We start from the raw sequence: 18,954 nt of genomic DNA, 5'->3' as shown, positions 1-18,954 counted from the left end.
TTGAGCAAACCAGGTAAGGCTCAATATCTTGTTTTTAAAATACTTCAACTTCTATATTCAGAAGGTAGGCCTTTAAAATATAAAATATGCATGGTAAATATAAAGATTAAAATCTGATATTGAGTCAGTTCCTATTCTTTACTTTTTCTAGTTCTTTATTTACAAGTGGATGGACCATTTCTGAGGGACACACTGAGGTCGCATCCCTCTGCAGAGAGCCTCTGCATAACATCTAAGCTATCAGGACTCCAGTATCTTCTACGATGCTTAGTAACTCAATGAATCACAACTATCCGAACAGTACCTGCACCATTGCGTTTAGTTAAAGACCACAGAGATTAGAAAACACATTACCCATCTTGGAGGCGGTTCTTTCCATGTTACAAATCCCTTAACGACCTTTACCATTCCTCCTGCTCCATTCCTCCTCCCTCCCGTTCTCTCTCTCTTTTAATAAGGTTGAGCAAATGGGACTTCATTTTATCTGACTGCCACAGACTAGTGAGATTAATTATTCATGCTCACACTCTCCCTCTTGTTAAGACCATGCATTAGACTAATTTTTCTCTTTATTGCCCTAGTTGGGTGAGTATCAACCCATGGCCACTTGACTCACCCTCAGCGGTGTAGGGATATGCTGGAAAGAAGGAAAAAACTATCCATAGCTACAATCTTGGAGAAAATATTCTGCACTAATGCGACCGCCAATCAATAGATATTGCTGGGGATTTTTTCTTTTAAATGCCAAGTGGATATTACAAAAGAGCTTACATGGTGATTACAGGGCACATCTTTATAGGAGTCAAATGCTTCTTCGAGAATTTTCTAAAACAGGGAAGCCACGTTCAGAGTGGCATATATTTTGCAAAGATAACTACAGGAGATGTATTCTGAGTGGTTTTTCTTTCTCTTTAGCTTCCAGGCAGATGTAGAGGCACCCAGTGGAAGCAAACATTATTTGAAAAAAACTTCAGGGATCTTAAAGTATTTTCATAAATCCTAGTCTTAGAATCCTAACTTTGAATTTTATTCAAATTAATCTAACATAAAAGAATTATATAACGAAACAGTAACCTTCTGTGCATCCACCTCTCAGAGATAACCACTTGAACAGCTTAGTGTATCCACTGCTAGACTTCTTCTATACACACCTGTCTGTGTCTACCTGTCTCCTCCCGCTCCCTGTATGTGTATATAAAATTATTCTTTTCCATGAATGGGATTATTGTTCTACAATTTGGTTTTCCTACTAAATACCATGAGTGTTCTTTCCTTGTCAATACCTATAGGTAAATCTTGTTATTTTTAATGGCGGCATAGAATTTCTCTGTGGATATTTAATTCCATACTGGTAGGTAGTAGGGTTGTTTCTAATTTTTAGACAACAAAAATAATGCTGTAATTCCCTTAACAGCCAGGCAACACTATTTACTAACCATCTTCAGTGTAGTGGGCTCTGGAATGACAGGGACGGCGGATGACGTGCAGAAGCCTCCGCCTGCTGCCAGCTGAAACCACCCACCCTCCGCCAGCTGTGCGCGGCCACCAGCTGTCCTGCTCCTGCAGACGAGGGGCTCACCTCTCTGAGGACACCGCCTTACAGCCATGTCCGAGCAGCTGGTGGTGTAAGCAGCAGGGACAGCCCTGTAGAGTCAGGAACAAGCCACAGGCCCAACATCCGGGAAGCGTCAGTCACTGTCCTGGTGCAGAAGGGCCCTGCACCCTCCAGGTGTGGCCTAGACCAGTGGTCAGCAAACTGCGGCTCTCGAGCCACATGTGGCTCTTTTGGCCCCTTGAGTGTGTAGCTCTTCCACAAAATACCATGGCCTGGGCGAGTCTATTTTGAAGAAGTGGCGTTAGAAGAAGTTTAAGTTTAAAAAATTTGGCTCTCAAAAGAAATTTCAATAGTTGTACTGTTGATATTTGGCTCTGTTGACTAATGAGTTTGCTGACCACTGGCCTAGACCATTTGGTGTGCCCAGGACTGGCTGTCCAACCAAAGCCTGAAGGGAAGAGCTGGGAAGTGACTACTGTCCTTGCAGAGGGGTGAGCTCAAAGCAGGCCAACGTCCTCCTTCATGCAGGAAGAACTGGATTTAGCGCTGCAAACACATCCTACATCTAAGACTGCTACCAGCCCCATAAACTGGAGCCACATGCATGCAGAAATCGCCATGAACAGATTACAGAGCCTTGCAGTCCCGATTTTTGGTCACGTGATGATGAATGAAGAAAGGAACCCCTTAGTGTTTTCTTTGGTTAAGTTTACAAAAATAGTGTTCCTGATGCTCATTTACCTGCCAAAGTCATTGTACCAACCGCACTATCACCCCGAGCAGCTGCTCACTTGCTAAGCACCCCAGCCCTGCCCTTCGGAAGGGGTAGGAGTGGTCAGGCTTCCTTACAAGACGCAGGACTGACACAGCTCTGTGAGCTACAGCTAACTTGTACACGGCCACTAAAGAGGGGAGGAGTGACAGAGCACAGAATGAGAGCTGCTGAGCTGGCCTGAAGCAGAGTGAAGAGTAAAGGGCAGGGGGATTGATTGAAATTCTTGGAGATGACAAAGTCTACATACTTTCTTTTCTGACCCCTGGTAACCTGCCTCCATCACTACCACATATATTCTTCTCGTATGAGGGGGGAATCATCATAATAAGCCAAATTCTAGAGAGTAAAGCAATAACCCCACACTCTACCTTCCATCCCTATCAAGCTTGTGTTGTGCTCCTGCTGTGCCTTCAGCACACAGAGCTCGTTCCCTCTGGTCAGTGCCAAAGGTACCCTGTCCATACACTTCACCTGGTGTTTCCAAGGTGCCACCTTAAACTGTGCCTTCGCTTCCTCCGGCCTCTCCCAGACCCGTGGTCCTTCAGCACCGGGGCCAGGAGCGTCACCAGGAAACTCACTTAGCAGGTCAGCTGAGGCTGCTACCAAGTGCCCACCATGTGTGTAAGATGCTGGCCTAGACTTAGACTATCCTTCCTTGTGGAAGCAATCCCACATTCAATCTTGTAGCTCTGATTCGGTGCTCAGTGTACAGACAACTGCTCAGTACATGTTATCAGGGAAACCCAGAGCTTACCACAATCGGGAACACAATAAATACTCATTTCTTTTTTTTGCTTAATACCTGCCACCTCTAACACCCACCCATTTCTGGATGTCTAATCTTGCTGCTGTCACGTACAAAGGAATACTTCATCCTACTCAAACAGAAGGAGGTTCCACAATAACCACATTCTAGAACCATAATATCCAGATCCTGGAAACTGTGTCCAGTTCTGAAAATGTGGCAGACTAGAATGCCTGGAAAACCCTGCTGTTTACAAATGCAAAAATGCTGGATAAGATTCAGTATCAATAAACATTCCTTCAACCTATCTGTTTAAGATCTAAGGAGTCAGAAAAATTCTGAGGAGTCAAAAATGGGGAACAGTGGCCTGGCCGGTAACTCAGGTGGTTACAGTGTCATCCTGATATGCCAAGGTTGTGGGTTAGATCCCACATACGAGTCAACCAATAGATGCATAAATAAGTAGAATAACAAATCAATGTTTCTTGTTTATCTCTCTCAAATCAATAATTAACAACAAACAGAGAACACTAAATCCAGAAAGGGAGTGAGCTCTCATGCCGGGGGTGCTCTGTGACACCACCAGCACAAACAGAACCCCAGACTCAGGCTGTGCGGCCATGCACACTCAGTAAAAAGCAAGCTGAGGAAGGGGTCTGTTCGCTGGGGAAAGAGCCTACCCGGAGCTGGTTTGCCTCAGGTTCGGCTCCGGACGGAAAATGTTTGCGTTGGGGTGTGCAAGCACACTCCTGCCCTCACCCAGCTTCAGAGGCTGAATGTATGCTGCCTGCAAGGCCAAACCCCGTGCCCAGCCATCAGTTTAAAGCACTTCCAGGCTGGTAACGTGCTCTGGCACCTGAGAACTCCCCTCAGGAGGAAGACCCTCCCCACCCAGGCCCTTAGGACATGTACAATCACCACCAGCCAATCAGGAGCTCACAGCAAAAGCAGAACTCCAAATACAGAAGAAAACACCTCATTCTACACGACAGGCAGAAAACAAACAGAATTCACTTCCAGAATATCAGAATGTTTACAGAAATAAAAGAGGATAGGGGTCAAAAACAGAAACATGGCTAAACAGTTCTAAAAAAACAAACAAACAAAAAAAAAACACAAACTTCTAGAAATTAAAAAGTCAACGAATGAGTTAAGTAATTCAACAGAGTGCAAGGAAGAATTTTGTGAATTGTGAGGTAGGTTTTAAGAAATTATTTAGAAGGCAACATGGAGAGATGGAGAAAGAAAATATGAATGAGCTGTGGACTGCACGTGTCTCACACAAACCTGATCTGAGCCCTGACAGAAAGAACAGAGAAAACGTGGGAGAAGAAAACTTCAACGGCTGAGAATTTCTTACAACTGAAGGAAGCAAGAAACCCCAAATAGGAGAAATAAAACTAAATCCACACTTAAGAGATACTAAAGTGAAACCGCAGAAAATTAAAGACAAGGAAAAGATCATAAAAGCAGCCAAAGAAGAGAAAGAGCTGTAGAAGGAAATGACAATTAGACCAACAGCCAACATCTCAGTGGCATCGGTGGAAGTCCCAACCACTAACCTCTTCAAGGGGCTGAGAGAAAGTGGCTGTTAGCCTAGAGCTATAAAGGACTAGCGAAGCTGCCTTAGAATGAGGTGAAACAAAGACTTTTTAAAAAATTAAAACATTAAGAACACGTGTGTATAAAATGGAGGACAGTGGCCTGGTTGGGTAGCTCAGTTGGTTACAGGGTCATCCTGATATGGAAGGCTGTGGATTCAATCCCCAGTTAGGACATATAAGAATCAACCAATGGATGCATAAATGAGTGGAATAACGAATTGATGTTTCTGTCTCTCTCTCTTTCTCTCTCTCTCTCTGTCTCTCCCTTCCTTTCTCTAAAATCAATAAGTAACAATAACAACAAATAGAGAACACTAAATCCCGAAAGGGAAGTGAGCTCTCATTAAAGGAACTTCTAAAGAACTCACTTTTGGAAGATGGTCCAGAAAAAAAAAGGTCTGACATGCTGAAAGGAAAAGTAAGCAAAGATGCAGGTAAATGTGCACAAAAGTACACAAGTACTGACTACATACAACAACAACGCTGCTGCTTTGGGATTAAAGAAACAGAACAGACTGTATCCGCCCTGTTATTCCAAGCAGCAGGGGGCCCTGACTCAGGGCAATGTACCACGACCAGAGGACGCAGGTGCACAGGGGACCCTCCAGCGCTGAGGCTGAGTGAATGGCGGCGCCCTTGGACACCTGTACTCTGCTTGGCACACAGAAGGGACTCGATATGTATTTGATGAAAGAATGAATAAACGCTACACATCGCTGCCTGAGCTTGTCAATGACAGGAGCCTGATACACGGGCCTTCCAGTGAGATGTGCTCCATGCGAACAAATGAACACGGCAAGTCAATGTGCTTCCTGCCAACAGCAACACAGTTAGCGCTTCACAAGTGGGAGGCATAGTTTCATTTGGTATAGATCTTGAAGTATAAGACTAATAATGCTCTTTTAAAAAATAAATAAATAAAGTAAAAAGACCTCCCATTCTTGAGGTAGGTTCTAATCAAGTATACACCCAACCTGCTATTCTGACCCAACCTAAATATGACCCACAAAATGTGTTAAAAAAAATTTCACTACCAAAAATGCAAGGTCCACATATTGATGTCGACACACGAAGATAAGTGAACAGCTCCTATAAATTCACAGATGAGCTATGATTTAAAAAAACAATGAGAAAGACAGACAATTGGGAAGGGAGGGGGAGCTAGTGAGAAAAGAGTAAATCATACACAAAACAGCCAATAAAAAAATAAAAAAGCAGTTAATATACATGAATAATGGATGTCTGATTTAAAAGCAGTTTACTCCGATATGATGTAATTTTTGACAATCAGCCAGAGAGACTATTTTGTAAGTCCTTGCCAAAGATAAGTCAGAGCGTGAGGCCTGGTAACAGGCGTATCTGTGAACATGTGGAAAATGACTTTCACCACCGTCCCAAAGGTGACTTTCTGTTGGCAAACAGAAACGTGCCTCTCAGGTGCACTTAGCAGCACCACCAGCAAGATGCAAAGCTGGACCCCCGACAGCACAGACCCCTGAAACACAGCCCCTCCCCGTTTCCATGATATGCTCTGGCACCGTCCACGCTCAACTGCAGCACAAAGGGAGGCAGCCTGGGCTGCTTTCATGTTTAAGTTTTAATTGGAGTGACAAGCCCGCAAGGCCAAGATATTTCAGGGATGGGACGGTGTTGCTGAGCATCGCCAGGCGCTCGGTAGGCAAGGCCCGTGTGCGTTCCCCACCACCACGTGCCAATGCACCTGCAACCCCCGCTGTTCCAGGACTGGACTCTGCCCGGGAAGGCTCTGCCAATTAGCGCAGACTTGCCAAACTCGGGGGCTTTGTGATGTGGGCAGATGTCTACAAAGGATCAGAGCGAGGCCAAACCAACACCTATTGTGACCTAAGCCTGAAACCCAGAGACAACAGTACGCTCCAGTGCAAATCAGGCAACACAACCCCCCCCCCCCCCTTTACCCCCCGCCGACCCACACACCCATAGGTGCTGGGAACACCAGGGAAGGCAGGGCCACTCTGGAGTGAGAGAAGCTCTTGCTTGGCTTCGGAAACCTCCTCAGACGCTCTCCGTCCTAGTGCTAGGATGAGAAAAGAGGCCACAAAGAACTGGCTCCTGCAGACATAAAGCGAGCGGGACTGCTCAGGGCCCAGCATTTAGTCCAACGACAAGATTATAATCACTATGTAAATGTATGACTGAAGCTGAAAATCCTCACAGCCTCCTTTTATGCTCCCAACAGGCCTCATCATAATAAAGAGCATGGACAGTTTCTAAGCGCTTCACAAATATTAATGACACGTAACTAATCATGGTCCGCAGGAGGAGAAAAGTTAGCATTAAACCTGTTTTATATTGGGAGGAAGACTGAGGCTGCAAATTAGGAAATGAATTCTTAAAAATTAAAGGCAACTTAAATAATATTTACTAAATGGGAAGATTACATGTGAGATGACTATGATACAAAGCTATCTGTATGAAGATGAGAATATCAGGCTGGCTTGGGTATCAATTTTCTATTCACTAGCCTTGCAACTGCTGGTCTGGCCCCAAGTTAGACCAGACAAAGGCTCAGAAGTGGATAGAGTGTGGCTAACACCAGAGAACTAAAACAAGCGACAGCTGATGGAGGAGCGTGAAAAAGGACAGTGAACAGTGAGGACCGCTGGTGTAGGGCAGAGTCTACCCATGGGCTCCCCTTCGTACCCCGGAGGCACAACGCCCCTTCAGCACTGCCTCAGGGCAGGACTGTACCAGCACAGACATATGCTTAGCTGCACTTCGCACATAAAGAACACTATAAATAGTAGCTGTCTGGATATACACCCAAAGCACGCAACCTATTCTACAGTGTTAGCATTCTTACTGAGAGAGCAACACCCTCCCCCTGATCTTCATTAACTGACAAACAAACTGACTTTAGACCCTTTAACAAACCTACTTGCTCTTGAGCCCTGGTTCACCACTTCTCACCCAGGGGAGACTGTGAACTTGGAGTTAGGCTCTGCTTCTGTTTCATCTATGGATAGGCATGATGAAACAAAAGCAGAGCCTAACTCCAAGTTCACAGTCTCCTCTGGGTGAGAGGTGGTGAACCAGGATGGAAATTCAACATAAATTGTTGGGAAAGCCATTAGAAAAAGTAGGCCCTACATAAAATTCTAAGCTTAATTCAAAAGTCAAAGAAGAAAAAGGCAATGGTCAGCATACACTTCAATGTAATGGTCTTAGGAGCTTACTCGGAGCTTCAAGAATACCGATCAATGTTTTTGAAAATTAGAAAATGACACAAAAGCCACTGGTATACAAACATTATGCAAGTATGAGCGCAGACATAAGATATTTAAGGCACAGAGCCAGCCCTCTCCGCAAGGCTTTGCATCTCAAGGCTATTACAGCAAGTGACTCAGCAACCGCACTGGTTCTGCAGGAAGCTGAGCTGACTTGTCCCTTTCTGTTCTAGATACATTATTTCACATCAGCTCTTGGGAAAATGAATCTGGTGAAGAACCAGGACTTTCACTACAAAACGACGTGAGCACAGTTCCCACACCAGCCAGGGTACCTATGCTCCAGCCAGCCTGGATCACCCACTGCGCTTCCCGGAGCCCCTGGGAATCCGTCCTCCAAGCCCGTTGCCTCTGTCTGAACTGCCTTCGTGCCCAGGTTTTCCTGATGGACTCTAGCCTGCCCCAAAGCTAGTGGGCACAGGGAGGTCCTGGTGCTCAGTACCTAACAAGCACATGACCTACCTTTCCCAGGTAAGTAGCTTGCTGAAGGTTTATCTGGCTCAATCCCCAAAGGTTACAGCACTAGCTTGACTTAGTAGAAAATACTTTTCCCTGTGAGGTCATCACTCTCACAAAGGAGTGGTTCAGGATCCTAAAGATCCCAGCGCATGCTCAGCTTCCATAAGCAGCGACAGTATTCTGAGAAATGCTTCCCACAGAATCGCCATCGTGTTACAGAAAATCAGAGGTGGCCAGGTCCTCAAAGGTTCCCAGATGAGGTTCTTGTCTGTCCTGAGTAACCTGGGGGTGCTGTGAGCTGTCTCGGGTTCACACAGCACGGGGGGAGAACTCCATGCATTATGAAATTACAGTAACAATTATATCACTTACTGATACCATTTTAATACTAAACCATTTTCTAGTATTAAAACAATCCTCTGAATGTTCAATTCTCATCAGTTTATCTGTATAAATGTCATCACGTTGGAATTCAGCAAACTGCTGTGAAGGGCCCCCTGTGACCTGATGTCCATCTCAATGTGGAGGAAGCAACCCTTGTGCTGCTAAGTTGCTGAGGCAGGAAGTCCTCAGGCAGATGTCATTCTGGATTCATCTCCATGTTTCCAGCGCCAATCAGAAATCTAGCATATAGCACGTGTTCAATAAGGAGTCATTAGCAATGACAGTCACCTAGGCAACAAAAGAAGAATCCTTCTGGTAGTCAACATCACTCAATAACCTAGAAAACTGGTCTCAAAGGACTATTTTCCTAAACTTCTCTAAGAAGAAAGTGAAAACATTTTAAAGGTTTAAGGAGAAAGTGAAAAGGAATGAGGCATATACTTAGTGAACTTTCCATTCTAAATTATTCACCCTGCTTCTAAAAGACCGAGTTTCTCCATTTTTCTCTGGAACAGACCTTGAACAAAAGCAGCGGTGGGCTGCGCATGCTGGGGTAGGTGTAGGTGTGGGAGAACGCGGTCAGAATCCATGAGCACTGCGTGTCTGATTCCGAGCAGCCTCCCAGACCGCTATTTCCACTTGTGACAAGTGCAAGCAGCCAATCCAGAGTCTTTCCACGTCCGTGTGAAGGGAATGATTATCCTAAGAGATGTGAGCAATCATTTTCCAGCGTGATGTAAGCTGAGGCAGCAGCGCCAAGGCAGCGCTCCTGTCAAACACATCTCAGCCTCAGGATTACTTCACTCGCATCCCCCTGATTGCGATGCACGCCGCGTGCCGCTAAATACACCCTGCCACTGAACGCCAAGCACTTCAGAACTAAATTAGAAAATATGTCCAAATACATAGAATGATGCTAAGAGCCCTAAGTGGGTCTCTCTCTTACTTTATGAGGCATGAGACTCGTCGTCAACATAATGCTCTCAAATGAGGCAATTCTATCTTCTAACCCTCCACATCTGAGAGCAAAGTTTAATTCAGGGAGCAAAAGAATTAATGATATGGTATCATACACATGTTTTCATTGGTGGAAGGATTTCTGACAGAGTCAAGAAATGTGAGACATAGAAGCACATCAGAAAGGGGTGCTTGGGCACAGAGGGCCAGGGCGGAGTTGACACGGATTCCTGCACAGCAGCGGGAGGAAGCAGGCCATTGCTAAGTAGCATTTGAAAGCAAAAGACCTGTGAGGAGGCCTTCTCACCACATACCCCTGGCCCGCAGGACATACGAAGTGATAAACAAGTTCCAAATTCCTGCCTTTCTATCAGCAATAAACATGGCCCGTGGGGCGGTCTCCTTAGAGAGGAGTCGAGTAATGGATTCCTCAGGCATTTCAGAAGCATTCAGCCACCCAGCAGTCCCAGTGGGGAAGCTCAACACAACTCCACAGGCAGAGTGGGAAGTTCCTACCACCTCATCACTTCATTCGGAATTCAAGGAACACGGATGCTGGACGGAAGCCAGAGGTCCCATGCCCACCGCTCTTCATTTTACGTAAAAGAGGCCAGTTGGCTTACCACCTTAGAAGAACCACGGACTCTCCCTCAAATGGTACCAACTAAGCCGAGAAGGAACACATATCAGTACGTGTGGCAGCTCTTCCCAACCTAACGGTGGCCTGAGAGGGCTGTTAGTCCCACTGCACTGGTTCTAGGGAAAGCCATGTGATCCGAAACCAACAGCTACTCATCCTAAGCAGCAGAGCTACAAATCATTTACTGAAGAGTAAGAGCAGACAGATCTCTGTCTAATCCTCTGGCCTCACTGTGCTGTGAGCTTCCTGTGAAGCCTGCGAGAGAAGAGAAGTCCAGGAGCTGCCAGGGACGTGGATGTACTGCCGCCTGCCCCTTTCCCGGGGATGCCGCTACAGAGGCCACACCCATCAAGTCATACAGGCGCGGACCCTTCCACTCAGCAGGTCCACTCTGAGGAACTCACCCACAAACACATTCAGGGGGCCAGTGTGTTCAGCAGCAAAAGACAGGGAGCAATTTAGCAAACATCTAGAGGGGGCTAGCCAAACTCACCAAGGTCCGTCCGCAGATGTGGTACCATAAAATTGCAAAAAGCAAAGCAAAGCAAAACTAAACCAAAAAACAATATCCAAACACCGGGATGAAATGATCTTAAGAAGTTTTGTTGCAGGAAAAAGCAAGGTGCAGAACAACACTACAGTATTTTACCATTTATGTTTTTAAAACAGAGGGGACTGGGGGTATGGCTGGGTAATTTGCTTACATGAGCATAAAGTATCTCTGGAAGGATGTGCCTGAAACCAGCAGCACTGACTTGGCTCCAGGAAAAGACAGAAACGGGGAGGCAGGTTGAAAGGAGTGGGGAGGGGCCGTCCCACTGCACATTCTTCCTCGTCAGATCTGTTGATTTCTGAATCAGGTGAATGCATTACCTCGTTTTAAATTACTCAAAAAAAAAAAAAAAAAAAAAAAAAGATGTTTAAAGATCTGATCTTTTAACAAAAGGGGAAAATAGACAATGGCCGTTTTTTCCTACGACTTTACTTGGGCAAAGAAAATGCTGGCAATTCCAAGTGGGGTCCCTAGTCCTGGCCTCTAAATTCAAAAGTCTGGGAAGTTCTACGCCATGAGCCAACGGAGACGTACAGAGCACAAACTCTCTCTGGTCCCAGAACACATGGAGCTGGAAAGGATCAGACCAGCTGTGTTCCCAGGCCTTTTCTCAAGGTTAAATGGGCACATTTTGCTACATTACTTGGTCCCATTTCCTTAGAAAACTGTTTGTTGACAGAGCTGGGTTACTTGACAAGTACCAGTCTGCTGAAATCTGTGCATGAAGCTGTTTCATACTCCAGTGCCAGGAACACAACTGGTGCTCCGTGGCTCTCTGTGCTGAATGCACACACGATGACTGGCTAGCTGGATCTCTGAGTGGATGGACGTGAACCATTATTATTTGATGCTCTGACAGCTGTGGTGCCTATAAAATGCTAATGCGATCATCGTACGGGGCAAGGGTATCCTCCAACTAAACAAAAATAACACCTCTGGAGTACTTCTACAGGTTCGAGAGGTTTCAGTTCCAGACTCAAATGTATTTTATATCAACATTTGGACTCCGCTGTCTGTTTTTATCACAGTTAATCAATAATGGACTCCAGCTAAGCCCCGGCTCTGTATCAGGTACAAACGAAGATAAGCCAAACTCTATGTTCTCATAAAGCCTCATCTGATTCCGAGTTACACAGGCCAGAGGCGCAAAACACAGAGCCCCATGTGGACGTAGCTCCAGGCGAACTCACTGCTAATAGTCTGACACCAGCCTAATAGAATGTGCTGGGACACACGCTGCCAGGCCAAGCACAGACACAGCCAAAACGGCATTCACAGGCAGAGCAGCACTGAGCACACACATGAAGCTACCTGGGAATTACGACATTACAGTCTAGGATACCAGCAGGATGACATGGCTCAGCGCATGCAGAGATGTTACATGACAGTTACGTTTCTTAAAAATGCAGGTTCTTCTGAGGAAGCAGAAAACCCATTAAACTCCATCCGATGGAGAGTCCTGCCTCTGCAAAAACAAGGGAGGTTTCATAGACAAAAGCTTGGCCTCCCTCACCATCGAGTGGGTGGCATTCATGTTGGAGAAACATCTCAACACGAAGTCATTACTAACAACAACCGCCAGCCACCCACAGTGTTTGGAGGCTTGCTGATGCATACACAAAATATTTGGGTATCTAACTGCTACTGTCAGATTTCAAAGGATGCTTCAACAAATTTCTGTAGCAAATTTACTTCCACTTTTAATTTTAAAATAGCAATGAAAATACCAGTAGCAAGTTATTTGAGAGAACACATTTTAAAATAAATTTCCATAAAATTAAGGTATTAATAAGCAGATTCTTATAATCAATGCTTTTAATTGGGTTGGAAATTTTCAGAGGCACCCACAAAAGTGCCTCTGTACCATGGATATCTAAAGGATGCTCCCAGTATGATTTTGTGTGGACTCTCACTTTAACTGATTTCTCAAATATAACCACTATGATTATGTCAAAATGTAAGACTGTATAGAAATAAATCTAATTAGATAAGTCAAAGAGAAATAGGATCGGCCAGATGAAAAATTTATCGAAAATATGGAAAATTTTAACCAGGCTAGTATTACATATATCTATCCCCTCACTGCACTGAGACTTGAGAAATAAATGAGATAACCCAAACTTGAAAGCATAATGGATGAAAAATTAGAAAACAAATACGTAGTCTTTCTTCTCTCAACAAATGAGCTCACTGGGGATCGGAAAAGAAAGTTTTTTTAAAGCCCCAGAAAGGAAACCGCCTTCAGAAAGCAATTGCCGTCCCCTCCCCCACTTCCTAGGAAGACAAAACACAGGAGGGGGAGCATCGCAGCCCTGTCAGCCCACATATGCTGACATATGCACTCCTCAGGCACAAAGGGAGGCCTTCTCCCAGGGAGGCTGCAGGAGCCACAAGCCTTTCTAGTGCCGTATCTATCTTACTGGATGAAGAGCATAATTAGAATCCAGGATGCTTCAAATCTCTGAGTACCTACTAAGTTGCAAAATCAGTTCACACCTGATAAATGAGACCTGACCTTGCAGGTGACTTACACATTAGGGGAAACTATGTAAAAAAAAATAAAAATAAATAAATAAATAAATCACAAACTGAAGCCAGCATTGAACTACAACTGGTAGAAATACCAGGAGGCACACGGTGATGATTAACTGTCACACGCCAAGCATGATGCTTAAAGCTTTACAGACATGTTTTCATTTAGCTGACAATTCTATGGTGTTGCTATTGTTACAAGCCCCCTTTTACAAGTAAGGAAGCTGAGCCCTAACTGGTTTGGCTCAGTGGATAAGAGCGCTGGCCTGTAGACTGAAGGGTCCCAGGTTCAATTCTGGTCAGGGCCACATGCCTGGGTTGTGGGCTCAATCCCAGGAGGGGGCGTGCAGGAGGCAGCGGATCAATGATTCTCTCTCAATCATTGATGTTTCTATCACTCTCTCCCTCTCCCTGCCTTTCTAAAATCAATAAAAATATATTTAAAAACAAATGAGGAAACTGAGGCATACAGAGGGTTAAGCAACATGCTTCAGGCCACACGGGCAGCAGGGCAGCAGGCCACAATAGGCCGCGGAGAAGGCCTCCGTCCTCAGGAGGAGGAGCCGCCAGAGGAGCCAATGCGCACACACTCTTTCTGGGATCACACCACTGCTGGGGGGTGGAGAGCAGGCACATTAAAGGGGAAACAAAATAAAACTTGATCCCCCTCTCTCCTGACCCCACTGGAGGAGAAAGAGACTTCCATAAATCAGCTTTAAGACTTTTCAGACTAAGTACTTGGCCTACAGTCAGGATAGTAAAACGCTAGGTAGTGATTACATTTAGTAATCATGCAAAGAATTTCAATTAAAAACTTTTCTTCTTGCTTCTGGCTCACAGAGTATCAGAGGTACTTTTATGCACTGTTGGCAAAAATATAAATTTTGCTGCAACCTTGTTTCTATAAAGGTATGTTTTTCAGTGTGTGAATGTACCTATATTCTAGGTGGATATCTATTAGAAATTATTCCCAGTTTTGTCTGTGGAGTAGGGTTGGGGAAAAGGAGGAAAAAAGAAACTATTGTTTTCACCTCGTGTCCTTTTCAAATGCTTGATTTTTTTTTTATTTTTTTTTACCATGCTAAGTACATATTTCCCGACTACATCTTGGAACTTTAAATTTTAAGTTGCCTTCTAAAAAACAAAAACTGATGTTCTATTGTGTACCTTGTTTCCTTCGTGCACCCATCCTACACTCTTCACTCCAAAAGCAGCCTGGCTGGCCGAGACATCCAGACAGGTGATGGGCTGCCCGAAGACGTGGTGCAGGGTTCTGGCAGAGTCGTCAGCCTTCAGCAGGTACACCAGATCCCCAGCAGCGGCCACTGCCATGGGGTACCTTTCAGTGTCTGGAACTATTTCAAGGTAGTCAACCTGGAAAGGATAAAGGCTGTTTAGTTCTGCAGGTTCCACATACAGTTCATCCTGACTTGGTCAAAAAGTCTCCAGTTCCTCCTCCATGTCCATGAGAAGACCAGCAACCCCACAGAAGAAGACGGGCAGAGGGGCGGTTAACAGGAAATGACACACAGTTCTTATACAAATGAAAAGATGCGCATCATAAAAGAAACACAGTACACTCCTAAATAGAGACTATAAAGTGAAAATTCTCCGAGGTATCATTTTCACATGTCATACCAGGAAAGGTCACATCGTCTGCTGAGACTCTGGCCTGCAAGTGAAGGGGACAACCACACGGTGGGCCCCTCTCTGGCTGGTGGGATGTAATCGGGTCCAATGTCTAGAGAGGGAAAGCGGCAGCACTTTCCACAATGTCAAGCGCACTTACGCTCTGACCCGGCAAGTTCCTTCCAGGACTTTCCTTACAAATAAACTCGCATTAATGTAAAACCATGTGTGCAGGTTACTGGCTAAAGCTTTACTTTTTCATCACTAAAAACTGGAAAATGCTAAACACGCATTAATAACGGACTACAAATAAATGACAGTCCATTTTGGCGCTGAAATACCACACAGTCTTGGGCAAAAGCATGAAGACAGTCTTCATGAACTGATGCTCATGGGATCATCTCTAAGGTGAATTTGGGCAGAGAGCAAGGAAGCAAGGTAACGGGACTCCCAGTGTGCCAACGTGTGTGCATGTGGGCAGAGGAAGGGTGTGATGTACTTGGCTTGTACGTGCATGAATCTTCTAATCATGGCTCCTTTCAAAGAGGCAAGAGTTGAGGGATAGGGTGCAAATGGTGTTACTCGCTGTAAACTTTATTGGGTCTTTTAAATTCTGAACCCAGGCAGGTGTAATAGTTATTCAAAAGTGTCTTTAAACCAGAAACTGAATAAAATTCACTCAGTTTCAAATGAGCAAAAATCACATTTTAACATCGGTGCAAATATCAAAATGCATTGCTAAAAGGTTAAAAGGATCTGAGTTACCCGCTCTCTCCAGGTTTCAATGCCATCGGGAGCAGGAAGGCCACGGCCACAGCATTTTTGCGCCATGCCCTCCTCTCTCTCCACGTGTATGGGACGTCCCTTGGAGAATGATGTGCTTCTCTAGAGCCCTGAGTGCACACCTCCCCAGCGTGGTTTACCACAGGTTCTCACTCCCTGGGTAAATTCTGAGAGAGCGACAGCAGGTGAGCCAAGCCATCCAATTATGAAAATCCACGGTGTAAAAGGACAGTACAGCCCTGAAAACAAGATAACTGAGCCCAAAGCCTGAAGGCTGAGGGCTGTCCAGGGGAGCTGGAGACAGAGAGCGAACATCTGGGCGGCTCTGCTAATCCTCAGCCCCTCGGACAAAGCCCAGGGCCCATCACAAAGGATGAAGTTCTAGGCTAACATCGCAAACACGGGAGCACTGCCACTGCGACTCGGGGAGCCTATCTGGGGAAGACAAAAGGACCCGGCGCTCCAGGCCAGGGGTGGCTGCCAGTGACAGGCAGCTCGTGGCCGCCCTCCCGCAGGCAGAAATAATACACGGAGTGTTACAGCACACGCCTCCAGCTTGCCCCCTCTCTCCGGTCTACAAACCACTCCTTACTTTCCCGAGACTGACATCCTCAGCCCAGCCATTTCATTTCATCTTAATGTTGGGTTTTGGACAGACCAAGACGCTCTGATTGGCAGTGGCTGTGCCACTGCTGGGAGCTGTAAAACTACTTCAAAAAGCATCCAGTCTGTGCCAGGATGCCACCGATTGCCAAGGCAGGATTTACATTTTATAGAGAGACTCACATCTTAAGTAATTGTCTGAGTTCATATAATTATTGCTATTCTACTGTGTTCTTTAGTCAAAGACCAGATAATAAGCACGATGGTAGTTGTGAAAACAAATATGGCACTTTCACATTTTTCTAATAAAACCCAAGATGGGAAAACAGCCTCGGGCAGTTTTGGGGAACACTAAACCCAAACCACTGAGGCTGGAGCACTGGAGGGACAAGCAGCTTAGAGGTGAGGCAGTAACACTCTGCTTTTTAGTTATTCAATCTAACAAATTCCCACCAGGAGGAAAGGGGGAGGAACAGGATTTGTTCCAGGTCAGGCCATCAACTTATTCTTCAATGCTGGCTCTTCTGTTCACTCTCCTACTAGTGCCAAAATCAGATTTATTGAAATTAAACCCAAATTCAGCACAGACTTAAACTTAAACAAATCACCTGCTACAACTGAACTCAGAAGCAAACTCCACTTTAAGAACTCTTTAAGGCTGGCTCAGCGTCACACATGACATCCTGGAACATGACACCAACTTATACCTAATTTCACACAGGAGCGCTTTTACTTGCAGGTGAAAAAACTTGGAGGGAAGAAAGCGGAGGATGGAATCCCCCTTGCCATAGGGACTGGGATAATGTCACTGAACTCATTTTCCCTTCTGGACGAGGCCAGAAGCTGACCTTAGGTTTCGAGGGGTGGACGTCCTGTGAAAGCGGATGAGGCCCACGGCAATGGAAACTCAGCCCTGCAGTGAGCCCTGAGCCCGAATGACACCTCCTGCTCTGAGGCTGGGGCAGGTCCAGCCACTGCTCTAAGCTCCTCTTGGCTTCTTGGTAAACAGGGAAAATGATCGTACCTGTTTCGCAAGGCAGTGGTGAGGTTTACGGATGAGAGGCCCACAGGGAGTCCGGAGTGAGTGGGAGCTGCCAACACCATTACGATTTGTTTATATTAGATTCAGAGGTTCTAAGAATGAAAAACAAAATGATCAGACTAAAAGCTCACCAGTTTCTGAACTTCAAATTCTGCAGCTATTTGCCAGTATCCTTCCTCGTTGGGATGCAACATCACAACATCGAAAGCAGAAGCCGTGGCAACAGTGGCACCTTCCTGGCTGAGGGCTAGTGCCTGGATTCTTGCATCGTGCTCAAAGCGGTGGATAGGATACTTTCCAGTCTTCAGATCCCAAATATTAAGAAATCCTACGGAGTAAAAAAAAAACAAAACAATGTGGATAACTTTAAATTTACTTCAATGTGAAGTAAATTTTAAATTTACTTCATATGCACAATTATAAAATAACAATTGTTTAATGTAAAAAAAAAATAAATGATAAAATATTTGCATCACATATAACAAAGGGCCAATTTCTATCCTATATAATAACAGACTCATATGCAAATTGTCCCCTTGGGAGTTCGACCGAGAGTTCGATCACTTGCTATGATATGCACTGATCACCAGGGGGTGGCACGGAACATGGCAGGCAACCCATCAGCAGCAGCAGGGCGCTGAGGGAGCCAGGAAAGGAGGAGGCAGGGAGGCAGGGAACCTGATCAGCCCTGATCACCAGCCAAGCCTAGGGGCCCTACCCGTGTACGGGATTTCGTGCGCTGGGCCTCTGGTTATATATAAAGGGCTTCTAAGATTCACTAAGGAAAAAAAACAAACTGAAAAGTGAGTGAAGGACATGAGTATGTTGTTCACAGAAAAAGAAACGCAACCGACTCAAAAATAAAAATGTCAAAATTCACTCACAATTAGAAAAAGATAAATAAAAACTATAATACAATACCATTTTTATCAGTCATTATTGACAAAGATAAAAAATTTCATAAAATATTTTGTTCTTGAGAATTCAGGAAAATGCATTCTCAAATTGTTGGTGGGAATGTAAACGAATTCACATACTTTGAAGGCGATTGGATATTTACGAAATTACAAATGTATATAGGCTAGTCACTGTAATTTTAATTATAATATGTCAAAAAATTACAAGTTTTAAATATCCATGAATAGAGAGCTACTTAAATAATGTTACCTCCATACTTTGGAATTGAAATAAAATGACCAGTTAAAAAAGACTTTTTAAAATAAATTTTTTTTTTAAATTTCTTTATTGATTAAGGTGTTACAGATGAGTCTTTATTTCCCCCAGCACCCCCTATTTCCCCCCCACTACCACCATCACTCATGCCCTCACACCCCTGTTGTCTGTGTCCATTGGGTAGGCTTATATGCATGCATACAAGTCCTTTGGTTGATCTCTCCTCCTTACCCCAACCCTCCCCTACTTTATCT

At 44.9% G+C, this 18,954-nt stretch overlaps 1 protein-coding gene across 1 annotated transcript in view; it reads right to left on the bottom strand.

Annotated features, from left to right (window-relative positions):
- The window catches only part of FBXW8 (F-box and WD repeat domain containing 8), a 106,381-nt gene that overhangs the window by 19,959 nt on the left and 67,468 nt on the right, over nt 1-18,954 (bottom strand). Inside the window, exons 6-7 of the mRNA XM_084868311.1 lie at nt 17,659-17,855; nt 14,638-14,844 (exon numbers count right to left, since the gene is read on the bottom strand). Of these exons, the coding sequence (XP_084724437.1) occupies nt 14,638-14,844; nt 17,659-17,855 (404 nt within the window). The remainder of the gene's footprint in view (nt 1-14,637; nt 14,845-17,658; nt 17,856-18,954) is intronic.

This window comes from Pipistrellus hanaki (assembly GCF_964339955.1).
Source record: "Pipistrellus hanaki genome assembly, chromosome: 19".
Classification (NCBI taxonomy): domain Eukaryota; kingdom Metazoa; phylum Chordata; class Mammalia; order Chiroptera; family Vespertilionidae; genus Pipistrellus; species Pipistrellus hanaki.
Note: the sequence above shows the minus strand (reverse complement) of the source record. Positions and strands in the feature narration are given on the sequence as shown.